Source organism: Camelus bactrianus, chromosome 3, assembly GCF_048773025.1.
Source record: "Camelus bactrianus isolate YW-2024 breed Bactrian camel chromosome 3, ASM4877302v1, whole genome shotgun sequence".
NCBI lineage: Eukaryota > Metazoa > Chordata > Mammalia > Artiodactyla > Camelidae > Camelus > Camelus bactrianus.
Genome location: NC_133541.1, coordinates 54,250,579 through 54,270,835, shown reverse-complemented (window position 1 = coordinate 54,270,835; position 20,257 = coordinate 54,250,579). Strand labels below are relative to the sequence as shown.

General features: G+C 39.4%; 1 protein-coding gene across 13 annotated transcripts in view; it reads left to right on the top strand.

The window, feature by feature from the left end:
- DMGDH (dimethylglycine dehydrogenase) overlaps nucleotides 1–20,257 on the top strand; it is a 53,510-nt gene that overhangs the window by 16,318 nt on the left and 16,935 nt on the right. For 11 of the 13 annotated variants that reach the window (XM_074360153.1, XM_074360123.1, XM_074360126.1 and 8 more), the window contains 8 exons: nucleotides 47–245; nucleotides 6,035–6,204; nucleotides 7,006–7,159; nucleotides 8,854–9,019; nucleotides 9,484–9,614; nucleotides 10,880–11,097; nucleotides 12,421–12,578; nucleotides 14,855–14,914. In XM_074360153.1, coding sequence (XP_074216254.1) covers nucleotides 47–245; nucleotides 6,035–6,204; nucleotides 7,006–7,159; nucleotides 8,854–9,019; nucleotides 9,484–9,614; nucleotides 10,880–11,097; nucleotides 12,421–12,578; nucleotides 14,855–14,914 — 1,256 coding nt within the window. Of the gene's footprint in view, nucleotides 1–46; nucleotides 246–6,034; nucleotides 6,205–7,005; nucleotides 7,160–8,853; nucleotides 9,020–9,483; nucleotides 9,615–10,879; nucleotides 11,098–12,420; nucleotides 12,579–12,803; nucleotides 12,971–14,854; nucleotides 14,915–16,429; nucleotides 16,606–20,257 lie in introns of all 13 variants that reach the window. The other 2 variants (XR_012505136.1, XR_012505131.1) reach the window with 2 other exon arrangements.

Below are 20,257 nucleotides of genomic sequence, written 5' to 3'. Positions count from 1 at the left end.
GTCAGGGCAGCCGTGGCATCTTGATCACAGTAGCATGTCTTTTCAGGTTTTGGAAAGGAGCTCTTTGAGTCTGATCTAGACCGAATCATGGAACACATCGAAATTGCCATGGAAATGGTTCCAGTCTTAAAAAAGGCTGACATCATCAATGTGGTCAATGGTCCTATCACCTATTCTCCTGACATTCTCCCTATGGTGGGGCCCCATCAAGGGGTCAGAAACTACTGGGTGGCTGTAGGCTTTGGGTGAGTATCTCCATGTCAGTCAACTTTTATGAGAGAGTCATATATTTTAGATAAGTCTTGTCCTATAATCTCAGGCCAAAAATGGAAAATGGGGGAGAGGCAGAGAATTTTCTCCCTTTCATGACTAATGAAACACAAGGAATAAAAAATTTCAGTCTTAAAACGTTGACTTGAATAGGTTTTAAAGATCTATACACAGAAAGGCAATAATTTCCTGGAATTTTCTCTTTGCATATTTCCTGCCATTTCCATTATTTGTGTCTCCTTTCATGCTGTGAATATGCAGATAGGTCCATTTGCCCCAGTTTTACAAGGATGTTTTCATAACACAGTGTGACAAAGATAATTCAAAATATCAAATATATAATGTATCTGATACCATTTTCATTGTAATTCATGTTTGTTCAACATGATTTGCTTCTTTTTGATTCCTCAGATTCCTTACTATTTATGATTCCATTACCCATTTGATGTTTCATCTCTAATATTTGTCTCATTAATTTGGTGACTATTAATGTCAAGCCTACTTTACTGTCATATCAGAGTTTCTAATATTCTATTTTTCTTCCCCATTTTATTTGGCCATTTATTCAACTGATAGTTGATGATGCCAGCTGTGTGCCAGGTGGAGTACTAGTTGCTGGGCTACAGCTGAGGACACGGCAGTAAGTCTGGCCAGAGGCCCAAGGCTGGTTGGGGTGCTGTTCTTCCAGTACAAGAGAGAGGCTGGGTCTGAACTAAGGGAACAGCAGTGGGAACTGAGAGACAGGAGACAAAATTGTTTAGATTTGGTGATCGATTGCATTAGGTCTTAAGGGAGAGACAAAAATAGCAAATGACAGCCATCTTTCTAACTTGACTCCTGGTTGAATGCTGGGGCCAAAGGGAGAAAGCACCAGGAAAATAATGAGTTCCATTTTTGACAGGTTGGGTTTGACGTATTGAGTTCAGGTCCTTGTAATATCCAGAGGGAGAAAATCAGATGGAGCTATGAGGCTGGAAGATCTCATGTAACTGAGGGCTTGGATAATCACCTATGGAGTCCATATGTAGGTGTGTGCATGTGGGAGTGTTGCTCTTGTACATCATTTGTGTATGTTCTTTGAAGAAATGTCTCTTTGTATACCTCGCCCATTTAAGAAATTGGATTATTTGTCTTTTTATTGCTGAGTTGTTGTTCTTTATATATTCTAGATGTAAGACCTTTTTCCAATACATGACCTGCACATTTTTTTCCCATTCTGTGGGTTTCTTCTTGGTGGTATCCATTGAAGCACAAAAGTTTTTAATTTTGATGAAGTCCAGAATGTGTTTTTTCTTTTTTTTGAATGTAATTTTGATATCATATATAAGAAACCATTTTTTAATACAAATTAATGTTAAGATTTATACCTGTGTTTTCTTCTAAGAGTTTTAGTTTTAACTCTTACATTTAGGTCTTTAATCAATTCTGAGTTAATTTTTGTATATTATATGAGGTAGGTTCCCAATTTCATTCTTTTGGGGATAGCCAGTTTTCCTAGCACCAATTGCTGAAAGGACTATTCTTTACTCATTGAATTGTGTTGGCATCTGTGATGTCTTTTTTTGTGATGCCACTTCTGAGTGTCCGGAAATTCAGTGCAGTTTTGATACTAACTGACAGAGTTAGTGCAGACCCCACTAATTAAGGACTCAGTTCCACAAAACTGTTCCCACTTCAGAAGCCAGTTTCAACTTCCAGGGATCACCTGTACTTCTGACTGACAGGCTACAGACTTCAAGGTTCCTACAACCCCCTCCTCAGGTTTGATAATTCACTAAATGACTCACAGAACTCAGCAAAACCCTACTTACTTTTAGCTGTTTGTTATATAGAATACAACTCAGGAACAGCCAAATGGAAGAGATGCACGGGACAAGATATGGGAGGGAAGCTTCCATGGTGCTGAGCTTCCATGCCCCCTCTGGTGGACAATCTTCCTAGCACACCAATGCGTTCACCAATCCAAAGGCTCTTTGAACCCTGTTGTTTAAGAGTTTTTTTATGGAAGTTTCATTACATTTGCACAATTGATTAAGTTATTGACCATTGGTGATTGAACTTCTGGTGACCAGCCTCTATTCTGAAGCTGTCTAGCCCCACTGCTCCCCTCTCCACTGAGTGGTATCATTAGCATACAAAAGAACATAAATTCCAAAAGGTTTTAGGAGCTCTGTGCCAGGAACTGGGGACAAAGGCCAAATATTTATTTATTTTTTTATTATACCACAAAATCCTTGTCAAAAATCAATTCACCATATATGTATGGATTTATTTCTGGACTTCCAATTTTATTCCATTGATCTACATGTTAATCGTTATGCCAGTACCACAGTATCTTGATTACTACAGTTTTGTAGTAAATTCTGAAACTGGGAAGTGTGAATCCTCCAACTTTGTCCTTTTTCAGTATTGTTTTGGCTATTCTGGGCCTCTTACATTTTCATGTAAAATTTAGGACCAGTTTGTTAATTTCTGCAAAAAAACAAGCTAGGATTTTGGTAGGGATTACATTAAATCTATAGATCAACTTGGGGAGTATTACCATCTTAACAATATTGAGTCTTCTGATTTATGAATATGGGATGTCTTTCCATTTATTTAGGACTTCTAAAATTTCTTTCAACAGTGATTTCTAGTTTTCAGGGTATGAGTTTTGCACTTTTTCTTTTTGCTTAATTTATTCCTGAGTATTTTATTCTTTTTGATTCTGTAATCAATCACTACATTTTTTATTTAGTCAGCAAATATTTGCAGATCATTGATTGTAAGCCGTGCTCTTTATCTGTGAACAAGCAGACAGCATCCCTGGCCTCATATTTATACCTCAATGAAACACCTATTACTAAGGAAATTAGAAAGTTGCTTTTTTTGGAATACCAGTTACTTATCACCTGGGAATTGTATCTACTTGTGTGGGGCTGTTGTCGGACTCCTGCTGTCATTTCTCTGGGTAATTCTCCCAGGTTGCAGACATTGCAAGGTGAATGGGGAAGGTTAACAGGTCGGGGCAGGCAAAGTGCTTCAGTCTCTTTGAGCAATTTGGCCTGACCCAAAAAGGCCTTCTTAGTATTTAAAAGTTGAGATTGTTAAGATATTTCTCATGTAACATGATGGAAAGCGCACATTGCTGCCCCTCCCAGCTAATATCAGAGTCCATTCCATGGTTCTGAAGGCCAGTGGTTTCCGTATCTGGCTGAGCACCAGAATCGTCTGAGGGCTTGTTAAAGGGCAGAATCTCTACTTTGTGGTTAGTTACTTACATGTGTTTCATCCTCCTTTGCAGCTTATCTATGAAATTCCTATTATTTGTCACTAGAATCTGTGAAGGATGTGTTGAACTGGAGAACCCACAGGCAGAGTCCCAGGCACCCCTCTTATAGACTCTGATTCAGGAATCTGGAGAGGGGCCCAGGGGTCAGCATTTCAGTGTCATCTGTTTTTCTATTGCAACCAGTCCAGAGAGTAGGTCATTGCAAACTCTACCTATATGCCAGCACTCGTTTACCTTACAGATTACCCTCAGTCAAAGCTGTTTTACTTTTATCCCACATCTAACAAGTTATCCTGGTTCTAGGTGACTAACACAATGTACGCCAAAATGTTTAATGAGTTATAGTGAATTGAATCTAGCTTTCCTGGCTTAGAACAGATTATAAACAGCAAACTTAATGAGAGGGGAGTGCTGTAAGGTGTAATACCAGGCAGTTTAACAGAGGAATCATAAAAAGGCAGATACCAACACTCAAAATGCATAGCAGCTGGGCCACGTGGAAGACGCGGGTTCTGCAGATTAATGCTGGACATAGAAAAAGAGCCTAACTCTCCTCTCGTCGTCAAGTTCCCTTTCACTTCCACTTCACACATTACTGCCTTCTGAAAATCTCATCAGTTGGGCAGCCACCCTCTGTTGTTGGTTATGTAAGAGCCCAGAAGCTGCCATGTCTCGCTTGCCTACTATGTGCCCTTAAATGCCAAGTCAGCTCTCCACCAGCACCCTAAAGAAAGCGTGCACATGAGGAGACTAAAGCTCAGGGTGAGTCACCACTCGCTCAAGGTCACACAGCTAGTAGTGGCAAAACAAAAATCATACCCAGGTCTCTCTTACTCTATGCTTTTATACTTTCCACCACTAAACCAAGGGCTCTCAATAGATGTTTCACAGCACTCAGTTGAGTGGGATTTTACAGATAACTTGTTAATGGTTAGAAAGCTGACGTATGCCTTGTGAAAAGGGCAAGAACGTGCTGGTGTAGCAGTGAGCCACAAGAAACCGAAGCACAACCCTGGCTATGCCCAAGGAGTCTGCCAAGGATGTGGATTCTCTCTGTTATGTGTGTCTTGGCTGGAAAAAGATTGAGAATTATTGAAGAGAAAATAAAGTCCAATAACAGGGAGTGTACCCGGGAGTAGGATGACTGAGTTTGTATCCTGAATCTGCACTTTTTTGCTGTGTAACCTTTTTTAACCCCTGTGTGCAGGTTGGTTTTCTCATTGGTGCAACAGAGTTGCCAAAGAGTAAATCAGTAAATACATGTTAGGTGGAAACAATGTCTACTAAATGGTAAGCCCTCAAATTCAGTGGAACTTTATATAGTTTCAAGTCTTGTAAACAGGATCTCTAGCTCTCAAAAATGGCAACTGTTGGATATCATACATGGGGACTGGTTAAATGGGTAAACATTTTAAGCATATAGTTCATATATATATATATATTTTTTTTTGGTTTCTTGAAACTTAATGAGGTAGTTTTTGGGTAATTTAGATGAGCCATGTATCTTTTTAAAACTATCCAGAGACATATAAATTGCTGCCTTTTTACTCTGCTTGAGCAATATCCTTATAACAAATACAGACATTCGTTTTTATAAAAGGGCAAAACTGGTATCTTGTTGTGGGAAAAGTTAGTTAACATTTTCAGTCTTCACTAAGGTCCTCCCATGCTCTTAGACAAGCATGTGATTCTGGCTAAGTAACTGTTTTCTGGGATACTGGAATTTCTTGCATTTTGAGGTCCACTCGTGTGGCTCCTTTTCTTGGTCGTCTCCCCATGATTCTCTGCTCATCCATTTCCTCAGAGGCTTCTCTTGACTTAACCTGCAGATGAACTCACAGTGGAGTCTTTCCTCAGACAAGAGTGAGAGGATAGAACTGCTCGTGGGCAATGTCAAGCTGTGATCCCCCCATCTGACGTTAAAGTCTTTGCCATAGTCATGCTCTTGGTTTTATAGCATCTTCATGTGGAAATAGAAAACAAGCCCACTCTTCCCATCAAGTCTGTAGATGATGCTGCTTTTTCCGAATGCTTCTAGGATGATGGCCCAAGATCCTTGCACAGAGGCCATCACTAAGGGGACCTGAAATAAACAGAGACTAAGAGATGGGCATACCGCTCTACAGTGTACATATTTCTCCTGCCAGGTTCCTATCAGTCAGGATAATCATAGCTCAAGAGGGCTGATGAAGTACCAACCACATCTGCCTGTTTGCTTCCTTTCCTCCAATTTCCTAAAGTAAGCATCCTTACTGGCTAAGACTCAGGCTGTTTTGCTCTTGAAACTGGAAACTAACTATCAAGTCAGGCACATTTAGACACCTAATTTTTTTTTTTTGAGGAAAAAAATGATAGTATAAAGATTATGTTGACTTTGTGTTCTGAATAGCACAGAACACTCCAACTCTGAGGCCTTATAAAGTATTTGGACATGTTTCATTATTGGAAAACAACATGTGTTAGTAACAGGGTATTTATTTCTGTATTTGAAAGATATGGCATAATCCATGCTGGTGGGGTAGGGAAATATCTCAGTGACTGGATCCTGCACGGAGAACCTCCTTTTGATCTGATAGAATTGGATCCCAATCGTTATGGCAAATGGACAACAACTCAGTACACCGAGGCCAAAGCAAGAGAGTCATATGGATTCAACAATATTGGTAAAGAGCAAATTTATTGTTGTTAAATTTCAGAATTGACTTGAGATGCTTTTTATTCTGAGCATTGTGGAGGGGTGGTTAGGGATTCTAAAAATCATGTGCCACTATGACGCAACAAGAAATCTATGTGGATGTTTGTATCTAATAAGAGGAATGCATCAGTGATTTTAACTTTTAAATCTATTTTTACTTTACCCTTTGATGATCAGTATAAATGACAGTTTTGTTTTTTGGTTTTTTGGTTTTTTTTTTTTTTTTTTAGTTTTCCTATCGAAGTATGGTTGATTTACAATGTGTTACTTTCTGGTGTACAACATAGTGATTCAGTTATACGTACATATATTCTTTTTCACTATAGGTTATTCAAAGATATTGCATATAGTTCCCTGTGCTATGCAGTAGGACCTTGTTGTTTATCTATTTTATCTCTAGTAGTTAGTGTGTACAAATTCCAAATTCCCAATTTATCCCTACCCTAGCTTTCCTCACTGGTAACCATAAGTTTGTTTTCTGTGAGTCTGTTTCTGTTCTGTAAATAAGTTCTTTTGTGTCATATTTTAGATTCCACATATACATACTATCATATGGTATTTGTCTTTGACTTACTTCATTTAGTATGATAATACAACTTTTGTTTTTTTTAATGTCAATATATATATGTGTATGTATATATGTATATATACATACATGCACATATATATGCTTCTGGACTTTAAGTACTATGTTTTCCATTTTCTGAATCCCTTGAAAGTATTTTAGTTTGGGTTATACACTATTTAGAGGATCGGTTTTCCTTTTCAGTTGGTTACCCTAAAGAAGAACGGTTTGCCGGGAGACCAACTCAGCGAGTCAGTGGGCTTTATAAAACCCTGGAATCTAAGTGTTCCATGGGCTTCCATGCAGGCTGGGAGCAGCCACACTGGTTCTATAAACCAGGCCAGGACACTGGGTACAGGTAAGTAAGTGACTTAACCTGCCTGTGGCTTAACTGCCAAATGAAATTTGGGGGTAGAATGGAAGGACACCAGAGAAATGCCATGTCCCCATCCCATCCCATCCCATCCCATCCCATCCCATCCCATCCCTCCACCCCATTCCAAAGACCACTGAGCCTTTTCCCACAAAAATTCTTTTCTGGCAGTGGAGGCATTAGTTTATCCCACATGACACTGGCCCGCATCCAGGACCCATGTGGCCTTAAGAGTCCTACAACCAGCCCAGGTTAAGCCTCTGCTTGGCATTTTCCAGTTGCTCAGAGGAACTCTCCCCACCCTCTCCAAATCCCCACATGGCTTCAGGTGGCTCCTGAAGGTTTGTCCTGGTTTAGGATGCCTGGTCGAATCACATGGTATGGAAGCAGTATGGAAATACAGATTTTCTATTTGTCAAGGGATATCTCAAAGCAGCTGCTTTCTAGTGTATGTGCACTGAATCATGCAAATTATATGCACTGCTGATAAATTACAGGAAAATTAGCATAAAACATAAAACATGTCACTAAAACAATTCTTTGAATTCCCCTAAAATTGTTACCATTGTTGTACTCGGATTACATGTCATTGTTGTACTTGGGATTAATAGTGATCATATATTTTTTCTCATGAGAATCCACAAACCTAGGGAAAACAAATAGCAAACCTAGAAATTATGTTACCTTTTAAAAAACGTGTCATTTTGTTTAAACAGGTTTTGCTGCCTACTTTCAGACCAGATCTGAATGGTCCAAAGTGTGGTAGAGGCCCAGTTGTTGATTAATGAATGTGGACTCTGTAGGCAGCCAGTAGAGATTACCTGGGGGCAAAATGCTAGTTTGGTTTTTCCTAAATGACCCAGATAAATGCGAGGTCTGTTCTTCAGCTTGTGCTGTTTGGACCTAGCCTGTTTCTTTTACTATTTTAATAATTAAACCACTGAAAACTCATTTTGCAGACTTAGCATCCTGCTCTAAAGTTAAAATACCACATTAAAAGTCTGCCCTGTGGAGTAGAAAGGACCCTGCATGATGAGTCAGGAAACCTTTGTTTCAGGCCCAACTCTGTCATTAACTAATAGAAAGGTCTTAGAAGTCACTTTGTGCCTTTTCTCCAAAAAGTGAAGATGTTGGACCAGATCTTTACTCAGTCCAGGTGTGGACCAACAGCATGACCATGTAACCTGGGAGTCTGTTAGGGTGCAGAACCTAGGGCCCCACCCCAGACCTGCTGCATCAGAATCTGCACCTTAACAAGTGTGAGTGATGTTGTATTTGCATAAATGTTTGAGAAGCACCAGACAAGGTAGCTCTACCTCCCCTGCCCCCATATTCTGATTCAATTAGGCCCCCCAAATTAGTATTTTTAAAATGCTCCCCTAGGTGATTATAATATGTATAACAGGACTGGTTGACTTCTAGGCTCTTTTCCAGATCTGAGAGCCCACGTGTCCTATCTTACTGTCTAATTAAGTACTACTTCATTCACTATGAAGTGAGTCAGCGAATCGGTAATAACTTAAAAAAATCAGATTCCAATATATGTGTGATTTGCAGAACAGGTTGCATTTTTCCCCCAAATGAGATTTTCTAGATGTATAGGCCTTATTAAAATATCCTGATTCTGTAATTTTCTGAAAATGAATGACTGTTGTTTTATGACAAACATTGTATTTTAGGCCAAGTTTTCGTCGCACAAACTGGTTTGAGCCTGTAGGCTCTGAGTATAAACAGGTTATGCAAAGAGTAGGGGTGATTGACCTGTCACCGTTTGGCAAGTTTAACATCAAAGGCCAAGACTCCATCAGATTGTTGGACCATCTCTTTGCAAATGTCATTCCCAAGGTAAATAACCTTATAGGGGTGCAAGGTCCAGGATTCTGGCCTGCCTAATTCTCTATCCCCTCATTTTCAAAAAAACCAATGTGTTATTTCAGTCCACGTAATGATTTCTGTATGAACATCAGAACTCTTCAACTGATCAGGGGTATTCTAGCTAATTTTCAAATTTAAATTTTTGTTGAATGAATTATCATCTATGGACCTCATGACTTTGCTTAATTGTATCCATAGGAACTGCAAAATTGGCTGAAGTGTAATTACTATGACAAGCAATTATCATGATCATTGAAACTGAAAATTTCTAAATTAATCTTGGGTTTAGGTTTGTAGATAGTTCACATAATTGATAGACAAAAGATTCAGCTGTTTCTCATTGTTAACACCTACATTTTTATTTTCATGTGGTGTTAAAAGGATACGTAAGATATCTATTTCATCCTGAGGTAATTTAAAATTCTTTTGTGTAGGTGGGTTTTACAAATATAAGTCACATGTTAACACCAAAAGGCCGGGTATACGCTGAGCTGACTGTTTCTCACCAATCTCCTGGGGAGTTTCTACTAGTAACTGGTTCTGGATCAGAACTTCATGATCTTAGGTAAGTGTACGACTGGTTAGAAAATGTTCTATGAATTATATATTGACTCAATCTTGCACTAAGATTTTCTTCTACCGGTAATTGAAAGTACAACTTTAATTCTTAAGCCTCTTTGTTTTAAATAAATTTAATATCTTTTATAGGAGATTATTTGAAGTGAGGGCCCCTGTCCTATTTCCCTCCAATGGATAATCCATCCATAGGGTTTATTGGTTCTAAATAATATTAACTCCCATTTAGTAGCATCACCAATATGTCAGAACTCTTTCTACATATTATCTCAGTAAAGTCCCTTAACGGGCAAGGTATATGTTTGTCCTATTTTCAGATGAAGAAACTGAAATTTGGGTTAAAGTAACTTGCTCAAGCCAGTCTTTTTGATTCTGATGCCCACATTCAGTCCCCATCAGTGAACTGCACTCCCCTGCCAGGTTACCTCCTTCCTTTTTCATGCTTCGTGCTCTGTAGTCCACAGCTGCATCTAAATGGTTGACCTGCCAAATCAATCCTTCACATGAATCTTTAGTCTACTCTCAAATCTGTAGTCTTCAGTATTCCAAGAACATTTGGAATACTGTTTTATGAACATCTTACTCTGACAGATTCTCACACCAGTTGTAAAATGATGCAAATTATATCCTCCAACCCAAGATGTGTTGGGAGCCATCTTCGTAGCTTAGCTTTGTGTAAATCCAGATGATCATTTTATGGTAGTCTTGTGTGTTTCCAGGGTCTGCTCAATAAATTATAAACAGACCCTACAACTGGGTTCCCATAACTCACCAAGGCTTAGAAATTGAAACTAGTCTCTAGAGTTTTTGTCTTTCCTTTGTGATTGTCAAAGCAAGTGTGTGTCTGGTGGCAGGCACATTGTTAACCTTTAGCAGCACAAGTGTGCCTCCTGTGTACAGGTATTAGAGAAAATCTGGGTTTAAATCCCATTTGCAAGATTGAATCATTAGTTTAAATGCAATAGGGCTGTTACTATTTAAAAGAACTGGATGGCAGAGCTCTTTAAATTGAAGGCTCCTTCTGTACTGTGAAAAATTACCCACAAATTTATAAGAGAGTGGTTTAAAGAGAATCATTTAACATCTCTGGGACTCAGTTTCCTCAACTTTAAAAATTAGGTGATTATGTGAAATGACACTCTAGGGACCTTCTGGTAATTCTAGACATGGAGCTTATCTTCAGAGAAATAATCTGTTACCAACATGCATTATTCAAGCAAGATTTAACACAATGTTTATGAATCTCAAATGCAGATGGATTGAAGAAGAGGCAGTCAGAGGTAGATATGATGTTGAAATTAAAAACGTAACTGATGAGTTTGGCGTCCTTGGAGTCGCGGGGCCACATGCAAGAAAGGTCCTTCAGAAACTTACCTCTGAAGATCTTAGTGATGATGCTTTCAAGTTTCTTCAAACCAAGTCTTTAAAGTTTTCCAACATTCCTGTCACTGCTATAAGGATATCTTACACTGGTAAGAATTGGAAAACAACCTAGAGTAATTCTCTAAAATTTAAAACAAACTACTACAAATGCATGCTCACACACACCACTTTTATCAGTGTAACTTTGGAGGAAGATTTCCCCTGCCCAACTCTGATGACAATCCTGTTTATTCACTCCTAGTCTGAGAGAGTCGTTCCACAGATTTCCGGTTGTTGTTCCAGTCCCATAGCTAGCTGCCTACATTTAGAAAGGTAGCCAGGAAAGTGGGAAGAGGATGGCTGTTGGGATAGTCGGAAGGGCTGACAGAATATGCAGGCCAGCTGATTCCATCTGGGAACATTCAAAATGGCCTCCCATAGAGTCTCCCATGGAGGATCATCTTGAATGTGTCAGGCACTGCACTTAAAGCATTACCATTATCCATCTTTCTGACTCTAAGTGCATTAGGGAAGTCTTCATATGCACCTAACCTTGCACATAGTAGGTATGGAAACAGGGATGAATGAATGGTCTTCAGTTCCCCATTGGTCCTACTTCTAACTTCCTCTGGACACCTTGTCCCATCACAGTAGGAGTGCTTCATGCCCAGGCAGTCACTCAGTTACACGTTGCCCATGTTCTGCTGGTGTCCTGGGAAAACACCTCACCATCAGCCCTCAACACGGGGGAGCCAGGTGAATGCACAGTATAAAGGCCACAGCTCTTCCCTGGGCTTCCACTGTCCCTTTTCCCCATCCTTCTTCCACCCAAGCTTGGTAAATGGTGACCAGAATAAAACATAAACAGAATAAAAAAGAAGCAGACTGTTTGGGCTGGGCTTCATTTTCCTCTTTTTTTGCCCACAGCTCTAATGGTGAATGAAATGATCAAGTGGGGAAGGAGCGGGGAATAGGGGGCATTAGAGACTATGGCTATCCTACCATGAAGACCATTTGATTAATCATCATCAATTGCCTATTTTTAAGCCTTGTGATTTGGGGGAAAGGAGTTGGGAGTTGAGGTGTCTAAACCTTGAACCCTTATCTTGATAAATTCTTCACTTAACATTATGAAGCTGAGGTCAGAGGGCAAGATTAACTCCCGCATTGCAGTCTTTCTGTGTCATGAGGTGTCCTAGATGCTGCTCTCCGCATGGGGGACAGGATTGGGCACAAACGCATCTGTGATACGGCACGCTTCTTTGCAGTGGGGTTTTGCTGCAATGTTTCTGTGGACTGGTCTTTTTAAAACTCAACAAATGCCTATATTGCATAAATGGAATCTCTCCATTTATTGATGTGTTGTAGCTAATGCTTGTTAGACCTACGATCATCACTCTAACTCTGGTGTGGCACTTGTGGCTGTACTTCAGGTGAGCTGGGTTGGGAGCTGTACCACAGACGAGAAGACTCTGCAGCACTTTATGACGTCATCATGAATGCAGGCCAGGAGGAGGGAATTGACAATTTTGGAACATATGCCATGAATGCCTTAAGACTGGAGAAAGCTTTCCGAGCCTGGGGGTCAGAGGTTTGAAATGTGAACGTCTTCATTAAAATTTTATGTGTATTGTATCTGACTTTTATATAAGGGCAAGTTTTAACTGTGTTAACATTGGCTCTGGCTATAAGGAAAATTGTGTATTATAATTTTATTTAATTAGGGAAAGAGATTTTTCTCGTGAATTTCCCAGTTGCAAGTTCTATGGAATTATGACATAATGTTTATTCTGCCTTAATTTCTCCTGCTTGGCAGAGCCCTGGACATCTGTCTTTGACTGTGTGCAGAGTTGTGGCTGTCCCCAAGGAGCCTGCCTACCCCACGGGATTTGAGGACCACCTTTCAAATCCTTCCTTCTCCTCTGTCACATTGCACATCCTCATTTCCTTATCATGCACTTTTTGGGAAAAGAACTACAAAAGGTGTCTTCCTGAGGGGCAGGGTTGGTGGTCTGGGGTGTGTTGGTTGGCAGAACCTCGCACCATTAATAATGGGATCTAAAGGCTTCTCTTTGTGCAGTTACACACCATTTTCATAGGCATGACTTAATTTACCTCCTCAACTCTCCCTGAAGAAGGTATTATTGGTGGTTCTTAGGCAGGAGATTGAGAGTTCCAAACACAATCCCTGTTGGACACACACTCACCCTAAGAAACAATGAACAACTATGTCTAGATTACACAGAAGTGGCCCAACTGGGGTTCAAACTCTGTTCTCCTATTTTATCTGCAATATGGCCAGCTATTTTTAGACCCCTTAATTGTTTCAGATTGGCTGGCTGTTTCCTTGGAAGACATTGTGGTTTTAGGGCTGAGAGGTGGGATAAGGGACAATGATAAAGGATGTACTTCAGAGTGGGGTCTCTTAGGTTTGCATTTATCCTCTACCACGTAGTAACTATGTAGCCTTAACCCTCCAAAGCCGCTGTTTACTTCTCTAGATAAAGGCAATCTTTATCCTACAGAGTTATCGTAAGTTTTAAAGTCTGCAACGTGTTTAGGACATAATAGAATGATTTAATTTGGGGGCAAAGTGGTTTGGAAAGCACAGGCAGGGCCCCTTGGACATTTAGACCAGGGACAGAAGCAAGTGGGCTTTGAGGTGGAGATGGCAGCCTTCAGAGCCACTGAAAGAACAAGAGCCCTGGGGCAAGTTCTTGTTTTGCAAAAGAGATGCTCTGTTAGGCGATTTTCAGCCTGCAATGGGGGCCATAGAGGAGGCTGCTGCAGGGAGAGAATTAGAGGATAGCTCTGTCTCCACACTCTGCAAGGAAGGAAGCAGCAGAAGCCACCTCTGGGAGTCAGGCATTTCTCCACCCTCCTACCTTTCATCTTCTGCCTTTTTCCTGAGAGCCCTCTGCTGAATAGCCTTCTCCGTCTCCGGTCCCTCCGATTTTCCAGCAGTGCCAGCACGCCCCCTAGTGTTACTACAGCAATCCATCTTCTGGACTTAAAATTTTTCCCTCTGGAATTCTAAAACTTTGAGCAATAATTTTAAAATTACTTGGAAAATTAATAAAATAATTTTAGGTGAAAAATAATTTCAGAGTTGCTCAAATTGATTAGGAAATAGGAGGCCAAATTTCATATCATGTAAAGCAAGTTCATATTACTCATCTAGGTATATGAGGGTGGTGGTATCCTTTTCTTTAAGATGGCTACTTTTCATGGGATTTAGGCGAGTTCTCTTGGAGCAAAAGAGACAAATGACAACAAAAATAAACGAACAAACAAAAACCATTAACTTCAGGTCTAATCTCAAATAGTGGCTTTAGCTTGCCTTGAAGTATATTGTAATAACTCAACCAATTTGAAAAGATTGAGATTCAACCTCTTTTTTTCCCCTTTGCCCTCTTCTGAACTCTGTAGAAGGCATTTGCCTATCATCTGATTTCTCCTCAACTTTTCCTGATTCCTGGCAAATTATAAGACACGTAAATTAGTTAATAACTTTTCACAACCTATTAATGTAAAATTATTACATAAGAGCATGAGAAAAATCTTGTTTCTGGAAAGAAGCATGTTGCGGTATCCCTCAGATGTCTATTATACTAAAAAGGCCTTGGGAAACCAACTGTGAAGTTTAGTTTCTAATTTTCTATTCAAATAACAGTATTTGCTGAAAGGCTCCATTTGATTTTTAGATTTAAAAATTTACTGTAGAGACCAGTTCACAATTTTCTTCTTTTAGAACCTATATTCAAAATAAAAAAGTGTTTTCTCCCCTAAAAAAAATGATATATGAAAGTGATGTTAGTGAAACGATTTGCACTCATCTAAGATTTAAAATGCCTGTTTCCCTTTTAGATGAACTGTGATACAAATCCCTTGGAAGCTGGACTGGAATATTTCGTAAAGCTAAATAAGGTATGTTTACATTTCAAAGAGTACTTAAAGTAAATCTTAAAATTATGCTGTTTCATGACAGAGCCATGCTTTAAAATTTAACCAAGTGTGATGATAGGACAAATGAGTTGAACATAACTAGTCAGCATTGCTCAAGTGCTTCCTATTAAGCTTCGTCAAAGTTTGATACCAGTTTAAACAATTGCAACGTGCTTGTAGACAGAAGATAGCAGAATCCAGCAACTTTAAAGACTGCATCTAAATTTTAAGGTAAAAATTAGTAGTAAGATAGCAGACATTCTTGTAAATCCTGGTGACTAGTGAAGTTGTACACTAGCTAATGAGACACTCTGCGTTAATTGACTCCCTGGGTGCTCACAGCACGAGGCAGCTGTACCTCAGCGGATCTGTCCACCTGCTTACTGGGCATCTTTGTATGTAACTGCAACATCTGTGTATAAGCAACTGACATATTTCAGTTGTGTTCAGCATAAAATAGGTATTACTGAGAAGCCAATACAGACCCACAGAATCATAACTGATATTAACATTCCGAAGGGAACCCCTGTATCAGTGGTCCCCAGACAGAGAACAGCAGCATCACCTGGGAGCTTGTTAGAAATGCAAATTTTCAGGTCCCAGCACAGGCCTATTAAATCAGAATCCCTGGGCGTCAGGCCAAAAAATCCGTGTTTTAACAAGCTTCAGGGATTCTGATGCACCTAAAGTTTGAGAAGCACCACCCTTAATAATTATTGTGGAAAAGCATAATATGAGGTCAGTTTATTACAGCCTAGCTCATCTATACAAACTCTACAATATAAGTGAGGTTATCCCATTGTTATGGACTCAGTGTTTGTGTCCCTCCAAAATTCATATGCCGAAGCCCTAACTCGAGGCTAGTTGGAGGCGGGGCCTTTGGGAGGTAATTAGGTTTAGATGAGATCATGCAGTGGGGCCCCCATGTTGGGATTAGTGTTCCTGCCAGGAGAGGAAGAGAGACCAGAGCTTGCTCTCTGTCCGCCACGTGAGGGTGTAGTGAGAAGGAAGCCATCTGCAGGCCAAGAAGAGGCGACTCACAGGGGAACCAGACTGACCAGCACCGTGATCTTGGACTCAACCAGCCTCCAGAACTGTGAGAAGTAAATTCCTGTTGTTTAAGCCACCCAGTCTGTGCTACAGCAGCCTGAGCTAATTCAGACCTCTGTGGTGTCAGTTTCCATGAGAGCTTAGTCAAGGCACAGCTAGAGGTAATACCGAAGGGTAAGTTCCACAGCTGCTGCTGTTCAAGAGATCCTGCCTTAGGTGCCAGTGAGCTAACAGAAAAGCTGTCTTCCCATTCTATGGAAATATGTGGACACATGAATATGAATCAGGCTAAGGAAACTTTTTTAATGCCCCTGAATCAGTTCCCAAGTTCTAAGCTAAGATATTAACACAAACATGTTTATTTATAGTATTCAATTTTAGGGAAAAGAACCTCCTAAAGGGTTTTAAAGGGAATATCTTTCTGTACATTTTCCCCATGACTTTCAGTTTTACGATGTACCATCTGTCTCCAGACCAGAGAAAGCAGGTGCCTGGAGTTCGGGCAGACCCTAGCAGCAGATTGCACCTTCTGATGACAGAAGCCTTGACTTAGCTGTGTAAAATAAGGATAAAAATGGCCCGACTCCTGAAAACACTAAAGTTCTGTTGTTGGTCATCAATTGGTAAATAGATAACTGATTTTTTTGCTTCAGTGTTTGGGTATTATTGTTGAGGAATAAGGCATAAACAAACAATCTCTTTGTATTGAAAAATGACTTGTTAAAATTCTCTGTGATTATAAACAGGTGTGGTGTGGATTGGCTATTATTAGTTGTTTTAAATTATTTCAATAACCAAAGCTCAGCTCGGAGCTAAGCTAGTTGTTTAATAGATAGTGATTTTGATTTATGCTGTTTTTATGGTTTCTGAGTTGTTGGTTCTCATTCTGGTGTCATAAAGTTTATACCTAACGCTTTCACTGGGGGAAGATCCATGTAGCACGAGGACCTGGACTCAATTGAGCCAGTCTTTTTCAATTAACTTGACTCAGGTGGTTGGTGGGCCTCAACCTAACCATAGCAATGCTGAATAATTTCCAAGACAGGTGAATAAGCTGGATCAGCTTTGTTTAGAACCTATTTGGTGGTTCCACAATAACTTTGTCTTGGTTTCGAAGCAGTCTATAATGTGAATCAGGTTCCTGAAAAACTTATTAATATTATAAACTAAACTGTATCACTTGATAATTTGAATCCTATGCCTAAAAACAAAAATGTTATCCAGCCTGGCTTCAGACAACATTTTAAAGAATAATATAACGCAAGTCCAAATTGCTTTGGAAAATTGTTACATGAAAACCGGAGCAGCAGCTACTACAGAAGAATATATTTAATACCCATCAAAACAAAACAAAATCCCCAAAGCCTGGCATTTTACAATTGTTTAAAATCAATTCTTTCTTTTCTTATACTTCAAAGCAAATATGTAACATGTAGACTCCCTTTCTTGGCTCTTAAGCATTTCCACAATGATTGCATAAGTCATCATATGAAGAAAAGTATAGAGATGTAGGCGGTGTCAGAGCTAGGAGGACCCCTGGAGATCACTTGGTACCACCTCCTCATTTGAGGAAGCACAGAGAGATGAGGGGACCTAAGTGCTGTCATGTGTATTGGCCCAGGTTGAACTCTGACCTCCCTGCAGTGATTTCTCACCTATCCCTTTTTTCAGCCAGGTTCTTTCCCATAATGGGTTTATTGGTCTTGAAAAGCTGCCCAGCAATTTTCTGGCAAAATGTATCATAGAATTTGCATGGCTGCATTTTATAAATGAACACCTCCCAGAGTCATGTTTGTTTAATTCTGTGTTTTGTGGTAGGATCAGAATAGGTGCTCTGCCCATTTTAAAAAGGAACATGGGTAGGTGAGGAGATGGACCATCCTGCCTCTTCAGAGTGAATTGTGCTTTTATCAAAAAGCAGAAAAAAGAAAAATGAAATCTTAGACTATAAAGGCGGCATTTGTCTTCCTTAACCTTTGGAGTTGTCTGAGCTTTGGTCTCCCCGTGGGTGTTGGTTTATGTGAAGCAAATACACATGTGCACACATTCATTCATCTAGTCAACATTTATTAAATACCATTTATTAAACACTTGGCTAGGCCACAGATCTAAAAGTTAAAAATACGGCTCCTGAAACTTGAAACAAATAATTTCATGATCTCATGAAACTTGAAACAAATAGTACTTGAGGAGCTAAAGCTGTAGGATGCATTCTTCACATTAATTCTGAAAATGCTGTTCTGCATGAGAAGTGTTGCACAGCAGCACAAATCAGTGCCATCTTGTGAAGAGTGAGCACAGGGCCCCGATAGGAGGCGTTAACCACACCTGTGATACAGGTAGAAAGAACTGAAGTAAACAGCTCATACAACTTAATAATAATAAAAAAAAAAAACCCAATCCAAAAGTGGGCAGAAGACCTAAATAAGCAATTCTCCAATGAAGACATACAAATGGCCAACAGGCACATGAAAAAATGCTCAATTTTGCTAATTATCAGAGAAATGCAAATTAAAACTACAATGAGGTATCACTTCACACCAGTCAGAATGGCCATCATTCAAAAGTCCACAAACGATAAACACTGGAGAGGCTGTGGAGAAAAGGGAACCTTCCTACGCTGCTGGTGGGAATATAGTTTGATGCAACCATTATGGAAAACAGTATGGAGATTCCTCAAAAAACTAAAAATAGACTTACCATATGATCCAGCAGTCCCACTCCTAGGCATATATCCAGAGAGAACCTTACTTCAAAAAGATACATGCACTCCAATGTTCATAGCAGCACGGTTTACAATAGCCAAGACATGGAAACAACCTAAATGTCCATCGACAGATGACTGGATAAAGAAGCTGTGGTAGATTTATACAATGGAATACTACTCAGCCATGAAAAGGAATAAAATAATGCCATTTGCAGCAACATGGATGGACCTGGAGATTGTCATTCTAAGTGAAGTTAAGCCAGAAAAGAGAAAGAAAAATACCATATGATATCACTTATATGTGGAATCTAAAAAAAGACAAATGAACTTATTTACCAAACAGAAACAGACTCATAGACGTAGAAAACAAACTTATGGTTACCAAGGGGAAAGGGGGTGGGAGGGGATAAATTGGGAGTTTGAGATTTGCAGATACTGACTAATACATATAAAACAGATAAACAACAAGTTCATACTGTATAGCACAGGGAACCATATTCAATATCTTGTAGTAACTTAAGATGAAGAATATGAAAACAAATATATGTATTTTCATGTATGACTGAAGCATTATGCTGTACACCAGAAACTGACACAACATTGTAAACTGACTGTACTTCAATAAATAAATACATGCAGGAAAAAAAAAAAGAACTGCATAGTTCCTTTTAAGTCCTTTCAACTAAAGCCCCTTTACCTGAAGGCAATCATATCATTGTTCTTAATAGTATTATAATTTGTTCCAAAGGAAGTTACTTTTGGGAAAAAAATAGTGGGTTTTTTTTAAGTTGGAAATGAAAGAAATGCATTAATCAAGAGGAAGAGGAAAATCAGCTGTCTTTGGTTGGAGTCATAAGTATTCATGGAATTTTCCTCTTGGAATTACTCAATCTATCAATTTCCAGAGACCCCAGGAAAGAGCCACAGAGAATCAAATACTAAGTGTAATGTTAGAATCAGAAGAATTTTTTTCTATAAGATCCACCCTGCCCCTTCTCTCCCTCTCTCCGCTCCCTCCCCCCACATCTTGGGTTTCTAAACCCAAGAAACAGAATAAAATGTGATATATATTAATCCCAAATTAGAAGACAATGTTGATTTTAGAAATTACAAGCTCTCTCTTTGAGGAAAGATTATTTAAAGCATAACCATTCAGGAAGCAAAGCAAAACAAACAAATGGTAAACAGGCAAAGCCCTCACTACCAGGCCTTCAACATGCAAGTACTCACGAAGTATTAGCATTAGTAAAACATCAAAGTGGAAACAAGTCACTGTTCACAGACAAGAAGTTAGAAAGGAATTTCTAATATGTTATAATGGCAAAAGTACCCAGCTCTGGGGAAATTTTAGGTAAATGGTAGTAAGAATTGAGGAAGCAGAAAATTTTCAGCAACTCGCAGGCTTGGCTGCACATTAGAATCATCTGAATTGTGGTTCTTTTAAATCATGCAGTCCTTTAAAAAAAAATCCCAAGGCTCGGGCTGTGTCCCAGATCAATTTAAAAGAAAAAAAAGCATCTCTTGGGTAGGGAATCAGGCAGCAGTATTTTTTTTTCTAATTCCCCAGG